Source organism: Eupeodes corollae, chromosome 2 (genome assembly GCF_945859685.1).
Source record: "Eupeodes corollae chromosome 2, idEupCoro1.1, whole genome shotgun sequence".
Classification (NCBI taxonomy): Eukaryota; Metazoa; Arthropoda; class Insecta; order Diptera; family Syrphidae; genus Eupeodes; species Eupeodes corollae.
In genome coordinates this window covers 111,432,730-111,450,591 of record NC_079148.1, presented here as the reverse complement: position 1 = coordinate 111,450,591, position 17,862 = coordinate 111,432,730, and the positions used below count along the sequence as shown (strand labels likewise).

General features: G+C 31.1%; 1 protein-coding gene across 1 annotated transcript in view; it reads left to right on the top strand.

The window, feature by feature from the left end:
* The first annotated feature begins 1,688 nt into the window (after positions 1-1,688).
* Positions 1,689-17,862, top strand: part of LOC129944122 (methylcytosine dioxygenase TET) — a 190,707-nt gene continuing 174,533 nt past the window's right edge. Inside the window, exons 1-2 of the mRNA XM_056053316.1 lie at positions 1,689-4,562; positions 4,650-4,790. Of these exons, the coding sequence (XP_055909291.1) occupies positions 3,129-4,562; positions 4,650-4,790 (1,575 nt within the window). The 5' untranslated portion in view covers positions 1,689-3,128. The remainder of the gene's footprint in view (positions 4,563-4,649; positions 4,791-17,862) is intronic.

Sequence of the window (17,862 nt, the reverse complement as noted above, 5' to 3'; positions counted from 1 at the left end):
AAAGGATAAACGAGGAATCGATACAGCTGGATTTCCGTCTACACTTTCGAAAGCAGCAGTATTTTACGTTACTTACACGTAAACACTTACTTTACATCACTAACTTGTATCAACAGTTTAAATTTTCCACTATAAGAGCGAACAAAATCTTTAGATACCGTTAACAATTTTAATCTATTGTTGACGCTCGTATCATTCCATATTAGTACTTGTCAAATTTCATAAGATTACAATTTTAAAAGTGATATCTTCTCAAATGACGGTTTATTCAAAATGAAACCTCTTTGCTTTAGTAACCTTTCTATAGGATTATAAAACAGAACGAATATGTTTTGAAATGCCGTATTAAAAGGCATTTAATTACTCAATGCTTAAATTTGTTCCCTCAGCATTAAACTTAATGTCATGAAATAAGAAATTAGTAAATTTTAAATATTTGTTGGAAATTCTATGATTGCCCTTTTTTATGGGACTTTAAACTTAAGTAGAATTAAATGAGTTACATGCAGGTGCCGGATAATCTCAAGAAAACCATTAAACAAGCCTACTATCAACACTATTTTCTAAAATCAGTCTCAATTTATTTTTTTGAAAAGAAAAATTGCCTCCTATGTGTCTTAAAATTTAGATTCTCTAACACGGGGCTAAGGTTAGAGTAAATTAAATATCATAAGTATAAGTATAGTATTATCTCGAATTAGCCGTTCGGATTCGGATAAACACAAAAGGTTTTTGTTTCGATTTTTAACTTTGTCACGCAAGTTAACCTTCAATAAAAAAAATGTTTTCAAACAGTTCCCAACATTTTTGGATATTTTGAAAGCAAATAGCAATAATTGTTTTTAATTCAATAATTAAAAAACTAAACTTATTTCCACATTTACTAAGCAAACATTTTACAATACTGCCTAATAATTTCTGTTTGTTAATTTTATACATTATAAAGCTACATTTATTTTACTTGCATATTTTAATATATACATTTTTCTTATTCACTTTCAGCCTCAACAAAAAATCATGCTATCTAAAACCTAAAAACAACCAAAGCTTACTTCGAAAAAATGTTTTATACTTTTAATTACAAAATCAAATTTAAATATCTAATTTCTCAAAATTTTCGTCGTTAAAAAAAACAACAACAACAACTTCAAAACCAAATTATCTAATCATAATATAACAAAATATATTTTTAACTTATTTATTTATTTAATTTAATTTAATTTTAATGTAATTACAAACAAAAAAGCAAAACAAACAAACAAAACTTATAGTAATATTTATTTCCTAATTTATTCTCTCTCTTGTATAAAACAAATTCAAATTTATATAAATATATATACAAAACGTTATCATCACAAATTACAAAAAAATAAATCATCGTTTATAAAAAATTTATAAAATTTTCATAAACAAAAACAAAATAATGATAATCTCTAGAATAGCGTTAATATAAAATCTAAGCAAAACAAACAAACCAGTGGAAGACAAAACTAATCATATAAGCAAACCAAACAAAATAAAACAAAACAATTTAATAATCATAAGCAATCTTTAAAATATATATATATACATTAATTATATATAATTTTTTTAACTTTAACTACATATTAATATTACTAATTTAACTTATTTAAAAAAAAAACAAAAACAAATTATTTAAAATTTTAAAACAAACAAACAAGCAAAACCAAAAGCAAATCTACAAATCTATATTATATATACATATATAAAATAATATTTTTGTATTATACAAATTCTTGTTAAAACTAAAGTACAAACGCGTTCTTTTCTACAAACAAAATATATATATAAAAATTAAATAATACAAATTTCGAACACAAAAATTTAATTCAAATCCAAGTCTGAAAATTTACCAAAAATTTAATTAAACAAAAACAAAAACAAAACAAACAAAAATCGAACCCTTACCGTGTGTGAGACATTTTAAAAGTGTTAAATATAAAATATAGTTTAACTTTTGTTGTGACAATAAATCGAAATTATTTTTATGTGCACGCGTTTCGAACAAATTAAAAAATTGTTTTGTGAAGTTTAAAAAACAAATTTACATCCAAATACATCATCATTAAAAAATATATAAATAAAAATAAACTGAATAATATATACACGCGATTTTAGTCCGCAAAACAAAACAAATTAATTTTTAAAAATAAAATAAAATCAATTCATTTATAACATAGAGTGCTAGACAAAAAAAAAAAAAAACATAAATTTAAATTAGTGGGTAACAGCAAACTTTTTACAAACATACAAAAATCCAAAATATAGTACAAAATATAAAATACAACAAATCTAACAAAATTTTTTCTCTCAACAAAAATAAACAAAAACTAACGCACTGTTAATATATATATTAAAATAAATTAAATAATTCAAACAAAATATATATAGAAATAATAGTTTCCAGTTGATACAAAAAATAATCACAAATTAAACTTAAAACAAACAAAATAACTACCAAACAAATTTTATTAAAAAAAAAAAACAAATATATTAAAATACAAAGTACCGTGTTCAGCAACCAAAACAACAAATATTTTAAAACCAAACTACAAATCTCGTTATATAACTCAAATATAAGTTTCTATGAACACAGTTCAAATTATTAAACAAATAAAAAATATCGACTTTCCATAAATAAGCTTGAAAACGTTGTGTTTTTCAACCTTATATAAAATCAACAACAACAACCACAAAAAAGTGAGAGTTCAAAGAGTTCAAAATATAAACAACAACAAAACAAAAATATTACAAATTGTTAATTACACAAATTTTTTTCTCGTTAGAAATTGTTATTAAGATTACAAAACATTAAAATACAAAAATAAACAGAAGACAGCTACCTCAAATTCGTACAAAAAAGCCAGAAAATCTGTTTGCTCATTTCTAAAAAATCTATAATAACTCAATCATTAGAAAACATCGTGTTCAAAAATTTCCGAAACCAAAAACGAATTCAAGTTCAAAATTTTTAATTTATATTTCGTCAAAGAACAGAAGACAGAAAACAACAAAAAAACGATCGAAATTGTTTTGTTTCGTTTTCTTTTTTTTTTAATCTGAAATATAGAGTTAGCCATGGTAGCGCAATTTAACAACAAAGTTAAATGGCGTCTTTAATTGCACAAAACTCGAGTGGGAGTGTTGAAACGGGAGGGGCAGGTAATCCGAACAGTTTGCACCACAATCCTCACAATACTCACTTGAATAATCTAAGTCATTACACCAACAACGCGCACGCCTTTCACCCCCAACAACTTCAACAACAACCCCCACAACATCACCAACAGCAACCGAATAGCATATTAGTGGATCAAAACAGTTGGGACTACTATGCCAGGCAACAGCAGCACCAGGAGCATCAAAACTCCCAACAACAACAACAACAGCAGCAGCAGCAACACCAACAGCAACAACAACAACAGAATCAACAGTCACAGCAGCAGCAACAGCAGCAGCAACAACAACAAGAAGATGAATCGAATTCATCCATAACATCGGCGAATAACGCCAACAGCAACTACACACGTCCTTGGGAAATGGAGACCAAGGACAACAAAGGTTTTGAGCCCTTCTCAAAGCTGCCATCATTCCAAAGTCAATTCCATGGCTATAATGAAACGAATGGTCTTATGCCAGATGGAACGGTGCTCTCACCGCCCCAGCCAGTGCCAGTAATAATATCTCCGAGTAGTAACTCCCCAAGACAGGGTGGTCCACAACTCACTCAGTTGACGTCCATAAACACTCTCCAACCGCCGCCACTACCGCCATCCGCGACGGCGGCGGGCCTAAGTGCTCTTGCGACACCAAATTTCCACACATTGTCTACAGCCACAGCTGTCAACAGTCCGGGCAGGCCATATCCACTGGTGCCGGCACCAATTCAAGCCCGCGACATTACAACCATGAACCAGCCATACCTGGACGACAGGCACCTGCAGTTGTACCAGCCAATAACGACCTTTCCCACGCAGAATCTAGTGACTCTGATAAAAAAGGAAACTTATGATCTCAATACTGGCCTGGGCGGAGGCAGTCTAGTTGGCAATGGAATGCATACACCAGCCTACGACAGCTCGATGATGATAGATGGCGTTGGAAATAGCATAAGCTACCATCATCCAAATACGACACAGCACCAAGCTGTGACGGCGTCAACAGCGTCACCGACCAAAATAAAGAAAGAGCTCGCCTTCGACAGTTCGATGATGTTGGATGGCAGTGGGGTGGGCAATAACGGTGGCTACCACCATCCCAATACGACCCAACATCAAACAGTAACGGCGTCAACAACGACACCGATCAAAATAAAAAAAGAATTGAATTCACCAATTGTGAGAGTTGACGCTCGGAAAAAGGAACGGCGGAAAAATCGAGCGAGTTCACTGGAATCCAGTGCCGAATCAGAGAGCAGTGCAATGGACGTGGATCCGTCAAATCCCGGTCAAGTGGACGCGGTATCGAGTACGGCGAATTTCAAAAGTCCTCTCAATACAATCGGCATGAATGATTGTAGTGAAATGAATGGATCAAAGGAGGTGAGAATTTTTCATTTTCCATTTTCAAAAATAAATAATCAGTTCGGTATTATTTTGACGTACTATTATTTGCTTTTTTAATTTCAGACCAAAAAGAAGCGAAAACGCTGTGGTGAATGCATCGGTTGTCAACGCAAAGACAACTGCGGTGAATGTGCTCCATGTCGAAATGACAAAAGTCATCAGATATGCAAGCAGCGTCGCTGTGAAAAGCTCACAGAGAAAAAGGTAAGTAATGTGTGTTTGCATAATAATACCCATAAAAATAAACATCCTGCAGAGATTTTATTTTCCCACCAAAGGACATTCAAAATAAAGTATGTAGGTAGGTAGCTACCGACTTTCATAATTGAGAAAAAGTTCAACAACCCTTGGATGCAGTCGTCATCGTCGTCGCTTCCCTTGTCTCATTGCTGCATCTATCGTCAGTCGAAATCACTCTTTGAACATTTAAATCCTTAACCAAAAAAAATGGAACGGAAAGATAAATAACACCGTTCCATCAGGACAAGGAGCAGAAGCGTTTATACCTTCAAACAGATGTCATTTAATTATTTAGTTTTTTTCCACATTCTTATTCTCGTTCTTATTTTCTTTGTCTGTCTTTAGTTACTCGTATGTATGTATTTATGTAGGTTGTTGTCGTTTTCCAATGTCCTGTTCCTGTCTCAAATCAAATCGTCTGTCTTAAGAACAACACAAATGTCGAAAACTATATTTTACAACAACATCTATAAAATTAAATGGCGGTACACTCCGATATTTTAAATCCGTCGTCGCTTAGTGCTCCGCTCCGTCGCGTCGTCAATGCATTACGACGATGACTAAACCACGACGCGGAGGTGTGTGTGGTTCTTTTATTCCTGGAGAATCGCGTTTCTTTCTGTGCTAACGTAAGACATCCTGAACCCTGCCTGAGCGTGCATTAAATGGAAGAAAATTAAAAAAGAAAAGAAAATAGGTACCTATAAAGAACCGACTTTTTGGCAGGAAAGAACAGAATTTTTGTTCTCCGTAGGTACAACGACACGACGATTGACTTTTCTCCAGGCGTATGCGACTAAAAGCCGGATCAGGATAATTCATTACTGTTTATCTTTTTTTTATTTTTTTGAGAAATTTCTTCTTTCATCATTTTGATGCTTAAGTTGTTTTGTGTTCAACATGATCGTATTCACTGAATCGTATCTTGGATTTATTGCATCTTTGTATGCTTGTGTATTTGAAATTTGAAAAGGATATCAAACACACAAAGAAATCCTTGGGAACTAATTAGTATCCAGTAACAATTTTTCTTACATTTTTTTTTATAATTCCACAAGAAACTGCCTGGACATGGTTGATTTTGTATTAGACAACATATGGTGTTGAGGCAGGTTCTATAAGATCTGTTGTCGAAAAACTTCTTTTAGGAACCGGCTTTTATATAAAATGAATAAATTACTCGTATGACGATTTACAAGGGTTGGTAAATACGTTGCCTAGAATACCCACTAACCTGTCTATCGAGATAGGTATTTATAAAAAGGATTTGAATCTGAAAAAATTCACAATAAAAATATATGAAAGTGATTATAGATTTTTTTAAATGTCGTTGTTTACATTTAAAGAGTGTTCCAAAATTTACGAATAATCGAAATTTGCCTCCATTTGTACTTTTTGTAAAGTGTAGAACAACATCACGGCCACCAGCTTGGGGCTATAAAAATGAGACGAGTCCGGTCAAAACCTAAACATGTAAGTTCTCGGCTCCGTGTAAGCTTCGTTCTAATTAAACTGAGTCTCGTCGTCTTGGACTATTGCTCGTTGTTTAAGCTATCTTGAATCTAGCTTAGTAGTGTTCAGCTGTTATTTTTATAGTTTTACAAGTGAGGTAAATAAAGTCATAAATCATAGACCTATTGCCTCTTCATTTTGATTGATTTCATTTTCAAGTACCATTGTAACCCATTGACCGATACAATCTTCACAATCTTGAAAGAATCCAATCTGAATTATTGCTTCAGATCATACAATCAAGTTATTTGAAGTAAGCAATCAAAACCTCTACTTTAGCACTATAAAAATCTTCAGAACTTAAAATATTGTCAGATTTATCAGAAGTTGTCAGTCAACGTTTGAGAGTGTCAAATGTTTCTTTTTTTGACATCTGACATTTTTTTTAACAGGTGAAAAATCGAATCAGCTTCTTAACTGGGAAAACAGTTGTAAGACTTTCAAACAATAATTACCGACCATGTGAACAGAAAATTAAAGTATATGTGAGTGAATGTCATGGGCAGTAACTGTCATAGAACTATTCGATCTGACAATAAAATGCCAAACAATGTCATATGCAAAAAGATCAAGTTCAAGTTCGAACTCAAAGTGTTGAGATATATCTCTCGACGAGAGCTCTATGTGAGAAAGTTCTAGTTTTGATATGCAAAAAGATGAGCTAACACTCGAATGCATGAGATCGATCTCAGAAATTGTTGAGAATGTGTTTTCTCCTACTCAGTTGATTAACAACTATCAAAATGGACGAGTTTCTGAATAATTTTGATACAAATCGTGTTTATAAAAATAGAAGATGTCCAATTGGTGAAGGGTTTCGAAAATTGTATATATTTAGTTAAACAGGTTTGCAATTATTGACAGATGAGTTTTTTGGCCTAATCCTGGAAACACGTGCTGGTGCTTTGACTCATCCTGAAAAAATTAGGATTTTTCTGCGTTATGTAGGAGATCCTGGATTTCAAAGCGCTGTTGGTGAAGACATTGGTGTCAATCAACGATATAGGTGTCAATCAACAATATCTAAGGTGGTACAGTAAGTCGCAACTACTGATTGGATCATATTCCCACGCACTTCTGAAGAAATAGAAGAAGTGCAAAGGTTATGGAGCAGTAAGTATGAGTTTCATTACGTCATTGGTGCTTTGGATTGTACACATGTGCGTATAAGGAAACCACTCTATTACCACGAGGAGTAGGTCAACCGCAAAAGATACTACTCAATAAATTAACAGGCTACGTGCAACGTGGTTGAAAAATTTACAAGCATCATAATAAGCAATTCTTTTTCCCAGTCCTACAAATTTTTTTCTTATTTCCAGTTTTTTTGAAATCTATTTTGCTTTTTAAGCGAGACTTCATATTTGACATTTTTTTAGTAATTTTTGTTTGCACTTATGTCCTCGCCAAATTAGTTTTTAAATGTTTCTATGATTTTAAGAGTAGCATACCTTTTTCTTGCCTAAAACCGGTAACTGCGACTTCTCTAGTAAAACTTTAGTTTCAGTTACTAGAAATTCACTTAGATGGTCAGCATTGTTATTTCATTTTCGCTTTCAGAAGACATTTTTTCTCCTTGACTCGACTGACCGCACAGAAACTACTAAAGGGCTTTGAGATCGTTCTCATATCACTGATTCAGAACCGTAGAGAATGAACTCGTTTTTCGCATTTTTTTCTCAAAGTTAGCAATTTTGAATTATGAGTAATACAATATTTTTGATGCCTTTACACAGTGTGCTGACTTGTCATAAAGCACTTTTCTAGATTTTTCGTAAATAACATCATCAATTTTTGAAAATGGCTTAGTTTGCTTGTCAATCAATATTTTGATAAGAAATTGAAAGATCCCAAAAAATACAAGAACTTTTAGACTTAATAATATTTTGTGTTCGTGATTTGAGAGTTGTCATATTCACTGTGTTTTTTTATGCCTCTATAAAAATGATTTAAAAAAAGTTTAGCCAGGCAAATACTAATCAAGTATACCTCCTTTCAAAAAGTAAAATTTGTCTTCGACTCCTTTGGTTGAACCCTACAAAATTAAAAACATTTCATCAAGTGCATTATGAGCAATCTGCAACCGTTTTTGTAGGTGCATTTACAATACCTAAAAATGTATACAAAAAATGTAAGTCCTCAGGAAGATAACCGCCAAAAATTCATCAGCACGCCATTTCCTACACCGCATTCATTGTCTGATGATGGTTTTTAAACTTCACCTAACATGCAGTATTTTGATGATGATGATGCGATGATGCGCTTTGTGGGCACGTTTTATCCCCTTCTCCTTTGCTATCAAAATCGCTACCACAATTTTTGTTTTCTTCTTGGTTGAAGGTAAATTCTCTGCAACGACCGTCACGACACGACATGACAAACGGACGATCAAATTCAGCATTTTTCATCCTATGCATTATAAACATAACAAAGGACCTCCATATTAATTTGTATACAACAAATAAAATGAAAATTTAACATAGATACTTACATTCACATCTACCTAAAATAAACATACGAACAAACATACATATTCTATATATGATACATAAATTCTTATAACAGAAGCGTACGAGTACAGCATATTCCTATTCCTATTTGAGTAGTAATTTAAGTCGTGGAAGAAAATGGTACACATTCATATAAATGAATTAAAAATGTGTGTATAAAGTAGATAGATACCTAAATATATAAACATCTATATAGGTATGTGTATATATACATTTGTATGTATATATGGTTGGATGTATCTGTATGTTGACGAATTTATTTTATTTTGTTTTCCTTTTTGGAATACAACTTTTGCTGGGCTTCTCTTCTTCCATACGTAACGTACGTGGTATACATCGTACACATTCTGAACTGAGCTGTACAACTGCTTCCACATTGAGTGCTGAATTCCTCTTTGCAGTTAATTTTCAACTTGAAAATTGAACATCTGCTCCCTGGTTTCCTCAGGAATTAAAAAAAATATATATAAAATAGAATAAAAATGAAACAAAATGTAGATACGTACTAAACTGGCTGATAATAGTACGACGACGATGACGACGCGAAGACTACGACCAACAAACGGGAGTAATGTTTTAAAACTTTATTTAGTTTAGTTTACTTGTTGAAATGGAAGATGGTTGTGGTAGGTACCTTACCTAGCATTAACATTTTATACCAAAAACAAAGTTTTATTTATTCAAATATTAGAGAACTAAAATGCTTGATGAAATACCCTTAGAAGTCTTTTGATTCCTAGGATAGTGAAGGAGCTATAGTAGCTACAACGAATTTCTCGTGACAGAAAGGATGAAAGGTAAACAGAATATTCATTGGATATGGGAAAGGTATATGCACACAAATTGTGGACACATATCTTCCAGATAAGTATAAATGCAAAAGGCTAGATTATTTTAATGTTAAGAAGTCGTTTCTTGTTGTTCCAATTGTTTTTTTAAAAACCAGTCCATTCAATTATAGTAAGAGGATATAATCAATCTTTTTGATTCATTAGTTGAAGCCTTCTTGTTAAAAAGGAAAACTTCTTTTTCATTATGCTTACTTATTTAATTTTTATTTAATTTCCGTTCAAGGCATCGTAAGTATAGACGTATTTTCTTGCTAGTACCTTTTTACTTTTTTTATCGATTTTGTGTAAAATAGGTTATTCCTGCTTTTAGTTGATATGTGTCAAAATGACATTTCAGTTATTCAAAAGGCTTCAATAACAAAATTCAATAATAACTCAATTAATGGTTGACCAAAATATAAATTGAAAAAAATTAAATTGGTAGTTTTTAAGAAGTATAGCAAAAATTGACCAATGTAACATAAGTAAGAAGAAGAAATAAATTGTGTTTATTAACCGTAATATAGTAGGACAACTTTAGGACAGTTTAATGGCCCATTGTAATATCACATGGATATTGAGGCTTTCCTCTAAGCTCTATGAAACCAGTTTCAGTCCCTTATGAAACGTGAAAGACTGATTATGTTAATATGATTGAAATCGTTAAGATCGTTACAGAAGAGTTCTCTTTTATAATTCTTGCGTTTTCGAGCTAGAACAGGCCATGCACGGAATAGGTGAAGAACAGTTTCATCCTCTTCCTCATCCATACAGCTACTGCAAAAGTCATTTAAGAATACGTGCTTTTCTATTGGACAGTGCTCGGTTTTGACACCGATTATCGAGCTTGTATTCGATCTGCTTAGGCTTAGAGATATCAAGCACCTTGATCGCTTTAAATCTGTTGTAGGCCGGATTTTTGGTGTGTAAATTGGTAAGCAGGAAATATCAAATTTCAACACATAACCATCAGCAAATTTTTAAGATGTCCCAGAATCAGTTCAGTTGTTTTATTTCTTAATAAATAAATACATAAATAAAATGTGAACAGTCTGATAGTAGTAGTTTTTTTGTTGTACAAATCTCCTTCAAATATTTGTAGACCTATGGAGAAAAACTTACGGTTAGCCTAATCATAATGCAAAATCAAATGTTGTCCTTTTTCGTTTAGCTATTATTTGTACCAAACCTTGTTAATAATCGAATCAATACCAATGTTAGCACAGAATTGATTGAAATTAAAAATACACTTCCTATATAAAGGCACATTTGCATTTCCTCTTTGTGTGCATAAATACTCTTCAATATTCGTTTTTTTTATTTTCCTTAATTGTGTTCATGACTTACGGTTTGATGTCAATTTTTAATTGGATCCAAATTGACAACATCAATTATTATACCTTAGCTTTCCAACCTAACGAAAACATTTTTTTTTCACCAAACTCAGATCTAGATAGGTATGTATTTTGTTGTTGTTTGTGTTGCTGTAACCATCATCATCGTGTCGCGTCGCATCGCATCGTTTGGTTGTCGCCATTTAGTCTTCTTTACTTAACTTCCCCTAAATTATTATTCACGAGTTAGTACCTATGTAGATACTTCTTCAATTTATGTTAAAACGGTTTTTTCGCTCTTCTTCCCGTTTTTTCCTTCTACATCTTGTCCTTGATGTCGTTACATTTATGTTCGTTGTTTTTTGTCTTAAGTTTTGCTATGCAAGAATGCGCACACCTGTCTTATACATATATACATCAAGATGCATGCACAAAAGATGTAGATATCAATAACAAAATAACTACACTTATACTTTACCTACTTATAAAACGTTCCAAAAGAATTTCTTGATCAAATTCAACAAAAAGATAAACTTCTTCCTCATCTTTTGTCGACAAAAATCTTCTCATAAAAGGAACTTGCTTTACCTACCTAAAAAGAAACCGAAAGAAAGTACGAACAGAAGGATACAAACGAAAAAAACTGGAAGAAGATACATATTTTCATAATTAAGAAGTGAATGCTGTGATTCTTTTTTTCTTCCCGCTCAAAACGTCCTTATAAGAAAGAAAAAAAATGTTTTCTGTCCTTTCCTGGATCGATGATAACACAGCCAAAACAAAAACAAAATTAATACAAAAAAACTAAGAAAGAAGGAAATAAAATCTACTACCTACATACATATATATTATTTAGGTCTTATGTACATATGTATGTATGAAGGTAGGTGTACTCTAATAGAAAATAAAGGACCTTCATATAATATCACAAGCTCTAGCGTTTCGCAATTATGATTCAACACCACCCATCTTCGAAATATTGCTTCTTGTTGTCTAGATAGGAATTTGTTTAAAGGGCAAGAGTATGGGTCCATAAATAATTTAAAACAAAATTGCAAGAATAACATTATGAAGACAAAACGGATGATCTTTGAAATTTCATATAAGCCCTGTAACTTTTCTGTAGAATGTACAAGGACTCATGAATTTGTCCATAACCAAATCGCACATTTGGGGGTGTATGCCATCGATAACTTTCCGAATTCCATCTTCGAGGTATTGCCGTAAAAGAGAAATATTCTAAAGGTATTAAATCACAAGATATAAGTGGCCAAATGTGGTAACGTCCTTGAGAAATAACTCGGTCAGGATTTCTTTTTTGTTAAATTATGACTGTAAAAAATCAAACCATATTTTCCAAAAAGGCCGAATAACAACGCCAGTCCTAAAACATCACTAAACAATAAAACTTTGAGGATGTCGATGAATTTTAGTTTTTATTTGTCAAAAGACCACATCTTTAAAAGTGACAACATCCAAAACAAAATCATCATGAAGTAGTGAAAAGCCTTAAAAATGTCTGACTGGGACCTCAGAAGAAATAATTCTGATGAGACTAGAATGCTTTCCGCGAATTAAAGTATTATAAAAAAACTTGCTCATTTAAATAGCGTCTCAAATTAAGAAGAATGCATTCTTGGTAACCTTAAGAAATTGACGGCCCACAGTCTAGGTCTAAAGCTAAAGTCTAAACCAAAACTGAACACTAAAGTACGACGTGTTTTTATAATAATACAACTTTTTGCAGAAATTATGTACATCTCTTAGGTTAATTTTGATCAATATTTTTTGTTTTCTTACTAACTTCCCACAGGAAGTTATTGTGATCGGTCTGATTTGTTGAATTGAACATTTTGACATTTCTCCCTAGAGTCTAAATAAAAGATTTTTAGAAAGATGTCTGTGCGTGTGTACTGACGTTCGTACGTCCGTTTGTTCGGGAAGCTTTTTCTCGTCTTCCATATCTCAAGAATCAGTAAAGATATCGACTTTAAATAAGTTGTATTATACAGAAAGGTGCAAAAAGGACTTATACAAAAATAGAGTTTGTGTTTTTTTTACTATAACAATTTAAGAAAAAGTAAAAGCTTTGGTTACACAAAACTGTCCCACGAACATGACTTGAATTAAATTTTATATTTTTATTTTGACGTAATACGAAATTGATACAATTTTGAAAGTTTTTTTTTACAAAAAAATGAAAACCTAAAAAAAAAACATTACAAAAATTCGTAAAAATTGACTTTCGACTTAAATATCTTTTTTAAAATTATAGATATTGGCTTCGTACTATTTTTATCTTGTAAAAAATGTTGTTTTGAACGTTCAAAAAAAAAATTTGAGAAAAATCGAATTGACAGGTTTATAAAAAAAATATTGTAAACACATCACTAAATGTTGGTAAACATTTTTTTTTGACTCAAATATCTGTTAAAATTAAAAAAAGAAAAATTTAAGATATGACCTTCAAACTAATTTCATCTTATAGACAACATTAATTTCGTCGGTCAGTAAAATTTGTATAAAAACCCAGAGCCACTTTTTTTTGATTCTCCATAACTCTTGAATAAATAAAGGCATTATCTTCAAAATGATTTCATTCTGTGTTAAATTTTGTTTTAAACCTAATCTTATTTTCTAAGAAAACCCCAATCTGTATTATTTTGTTTATATAAGAAATATTACTAAAATTGATAAAAATTGGGTTTCTACTAATGATCTCATTAACAACGGTCGATTTTAAAATCAAACTATTTCATAATATGCAAAATTTTGTTGGTAATTTTTAGTTAATTGTTTTAACTTTTATCAACAAAAACGGATACAAAAATGGGTTTCGACTAAAGTATTAGGAGAACAAAGGAAGATATTGATTCTAAATTATTTATTTCTTTTACACAAAATGTTGTTATGAATATTTTGTTAAAATTTTAAGCAAGACAAATTCCCAGAGGGTGTTATCAGCGCACCCCAGCCTCTTTTTTAAATTCTTACCCAAAGAATCGTTTGATAAGCCAATCCATCCAACTCATTTGACTACTTTACTATTCTTGTAAAAAATTTCTTGTCGAAACATTATTTGCTTTCTTTGGTAGTTTTTATAATATAATTTTATTTTTATTCCAAGTTCCCATTATAATTTTTTTATTTTTCGTTCTTCCGTTTCTTTGGCGGTCTTAAACAATTTTCTTTAATTTTTTTCGTCTTGATTTTCTTACATTTTTTTTGTTCATTATGGACTCAGCAAATTTGTTGCTCGCTGTAGTAAAAAGAAAACGAAAAAACGCAAGAAAAAGGAGATGAAAGCAATTAAAAAGAAAATACCTACAACATATATCTATATATGTATTTTCGTCGAAAAAATAATAATTCCACTTAAAATAAAAAAAACAACTACAACAACACAAAATAAAAAGCGACAGAAAAATTGCTCGGCATTGTCCTGAGGATAAATACGATGTTTTTTTTTGTTTTAACAATAATTTATTTTCTAATTTTCCTGTCAATGCAATTTTTATAAATTGTAGCATTGTCTATTTTTAATATCTCGCAACTTTGCAAATTGATATAAGAGCTTGTTTTTCTTGCGGTTCTTCGTTAATATGCGAATAAGAAAAAAGAATAAAAACAGGAAGAAAATATTCACAACAAGGTGCGATGCTTCTCAACACGGATTAATTGATTTTGTCCCTCTTGGTGGACTCTTGTCGTGTCGTTGCAGAGATTTTTTCTTATTCCTTATCTTTTTTTTCTTTTAATTGCGAATTAATTTCGAATAATTATCCACCCTCTTTCTTGGCATGGCGCAAATATACTATATGACGAGTGGTTTCTTTTTTTTGCTATTTCTTTTAATTTTTTCAATTTATTTCGTGTTTCAGAACATATTTTTTCCATTTTGAAAAATAATAAGGAAAAAAATTAATTGACCAGGGATACCATCCCTAAGTATCATAGAAAGGATGTTGTGCTTTGTATTCTTCTTCGTCTTCGAAAGGGGATATGGCTTTAACGTAGCGCAGTTCAGGGCAGCGGTTCCTGATGATGGAGTTAATGATTTCTTAATGCGATGTAATTTTATATCATCTTGCAGTGGTGCAGGTGAACAAATTAAAACTGAACTAATTAATATACTTTGATGACGACAACACGATGATGATGATGATAGGTTTGAGTATCGGAATAAGAAATGTAAAGGAACTAATTTGTGTTGTAAAATAGGGAAATCTTTTATGTTATTGAATTAGTTTGTTCGGTTTGATGGTTTAATGGCAATTAATTGAATGGTAAAATCATTTCATGTGTCAATAATTTTCATATTTATTAAAAAAAATAAGTACGATTTAAAAATAAAGTACTTTAAGAAAGGTTTAGTGACCTTTTAACTAAAATTGTAAAGACTTTTGTCTTAGCGGCATATTCATCAGTACAATTTAAGAAGGGATGCATTTCTTCTTCTTGAAAACATTTAGTTCTTAACCTTTTTGTTTGAAAAAAAAATACCTCCAACCTATATGGTTAGTGAGTCCTTAAAATACCGTAATAAAATCAACTTATATTATATGAATGCTGTGCAATCAAGAAAGAAGCCCCTTATTCAATTAGGAATCTTTATTTGTAAAACCCTGAGTCTTCTCTCCATAAGACACTATTATGGCATTTTTTAAATCTCAAAATCAATGGCACACAATTTTAAAGAACCTTTGCCAACTAGTTAGTTGCTAATTGGCTTTTATTAATAAACGAGCATCAAAACATGTCTTAAAAGTGACAAAGCAACTACGCTTAAACGGACTTATTAATTTTTAATTACCAACTGTTGACTGGACCATTCCAACCACTGCCCTTATAAGAATAATTGTACACAAGTCAACGAATCCCAATTGAATGATATTTTGTAAGTATACTAGAAAACATATTGATGCCTAAACTTTTTAGTGAGAATTAAAGAAATATATTAAGCTGTTCTTTAAAAGGTTTAATTTGAATTTGTCGAAAAAAGTTTAGTTGTTTGTATAAACAGAACAGAATGACAATATTTTTGACATTTCATTTGAAGGAGTTACGTGTTTTATTTTATTTTAAGCACCTTAAGTAGCAGTATGAATTTGTTCAGCAAAAAAGAATATCGTTAGTCTTGAAAGCAGAAATTCACCAAAAAACTACACTTTTACACTAATACTTTTTTGTATTGGTTTCAAAATCTTGAAGTTCGTTTATTATCATCTTTATTGAATGCCAAACTCTGCTTCATAATAGAATAACTTAAGTGAACTCGAGTGCAATAGACAAAACGTCAAATTGTTAAATTTACTGAGAATCCCAAACGTAGTAGAGATCTAAACGAGGTTGCATTTAAAATCACTCAAGATTTATTCAACCTTAGTTTGTGTTAAAACAAAATTATCTCTTACGCCCATGTTCCGAATTTCGATCGAAAGTGAGTTGAAATCAATTTCACGTGAAATGAAATTGCATGTTCTTCAAATCGATCAATTTCGAAAACTGCAGAATTGCTTAGAACTGTCAGAATTGAAGGATAATCTATTTTTATTTTGTTTCTGAAGTAAAATTTGTGCTGTTTTCAAGATGGATGCAATATTATTGGCAGTTCTAAGTGAAAAAAGGAAGCACAATTCAAGAGAAAAAATAAGAAGATGAATTTTGCGAGACAATTTAAATACATATATTGGATTAACCTGACACAATGTAAAGTGTGTGAAAATTGTTTAGAAATGTTCTGATAAATAAAGTAAATTCTTTATTTCCTCTTTTAAGCTTTTATTGTAATTTTAGATTAAGTAAAGAATCTTTTTTGTATGCTCTAAGGGAAATAGATAATAACCTCCATCGATTCCTTCATTTCAAAAACTTGCTGCAACCCTCCTATTCCTAACAGAATTAAACTGTCAAAGATCAATTCACAGAAATAAAAAATGTGATTTTAATGCGTTAAAAAAATGGAACAAACCGAAATACAGAACATCCATTTGCATGTTCGAAAATCTAATTCACGATAACGAATTGTGGGACACCCAAATTCACTTTCGCAAAGTGTATTCATAATGAGTGAAATGTAGAACATGGACATTACAGTTTGTTTTAAAACTTCTACGTTTGTGACATATTTAACGAATCAACTAAAGAGTATTGGGATAGATTTTATTTTTCACTTGTTGTTCAAACAAAATCGAAATCCGTTTGATCACAAGATCTCGGTGATGAATTATGATGCATTTTTAAAGTGTTTATTGTTCTACTTTGGAAGATGATACCTTCAAAAATTACCTCTGCCTAAATTAAAATGAGACCCATCATTGGAAAATCCTATATTGATTAACAACAGAAACTGTATTCTTACGTAGTGAATATTATTCCATTAGATTTTACTAATTCTATTTTATTTTCTTTCTTATATTTCGGAAATGGAAAAGATTTCACTATGACTTAAAACTATAAAGAATTTATCACTACGGTTTTTTTAATTACTCGTATAAGAAATATTTGTCAGTTCTTGGAAAAATATAATGTCTCAAACTTTTGTTACTTATATGACACTTTAACTACACAATTTCGAAAAGCACCATCATGAAGTTTTGAAAAGCGCCAAAGACGGAATAATTGTATTAGTGTACAATTTTTAAGGATTTAGTAAAATGTTAAAACTATTATCAACCACTTACTAAGCTTAAAAGTATGGTTATCTCTTAACATTTTGCTAAAATTAAAATCACGGAGTGTCTACTATAACTTTTAGCAATTTGCTAAATCCATAAAACATCTCTACAGTTATTCTTATAGGAACAGTTATAGAATTGGGAATTCCAATTGAAATGTTGTTCGCTTTTTA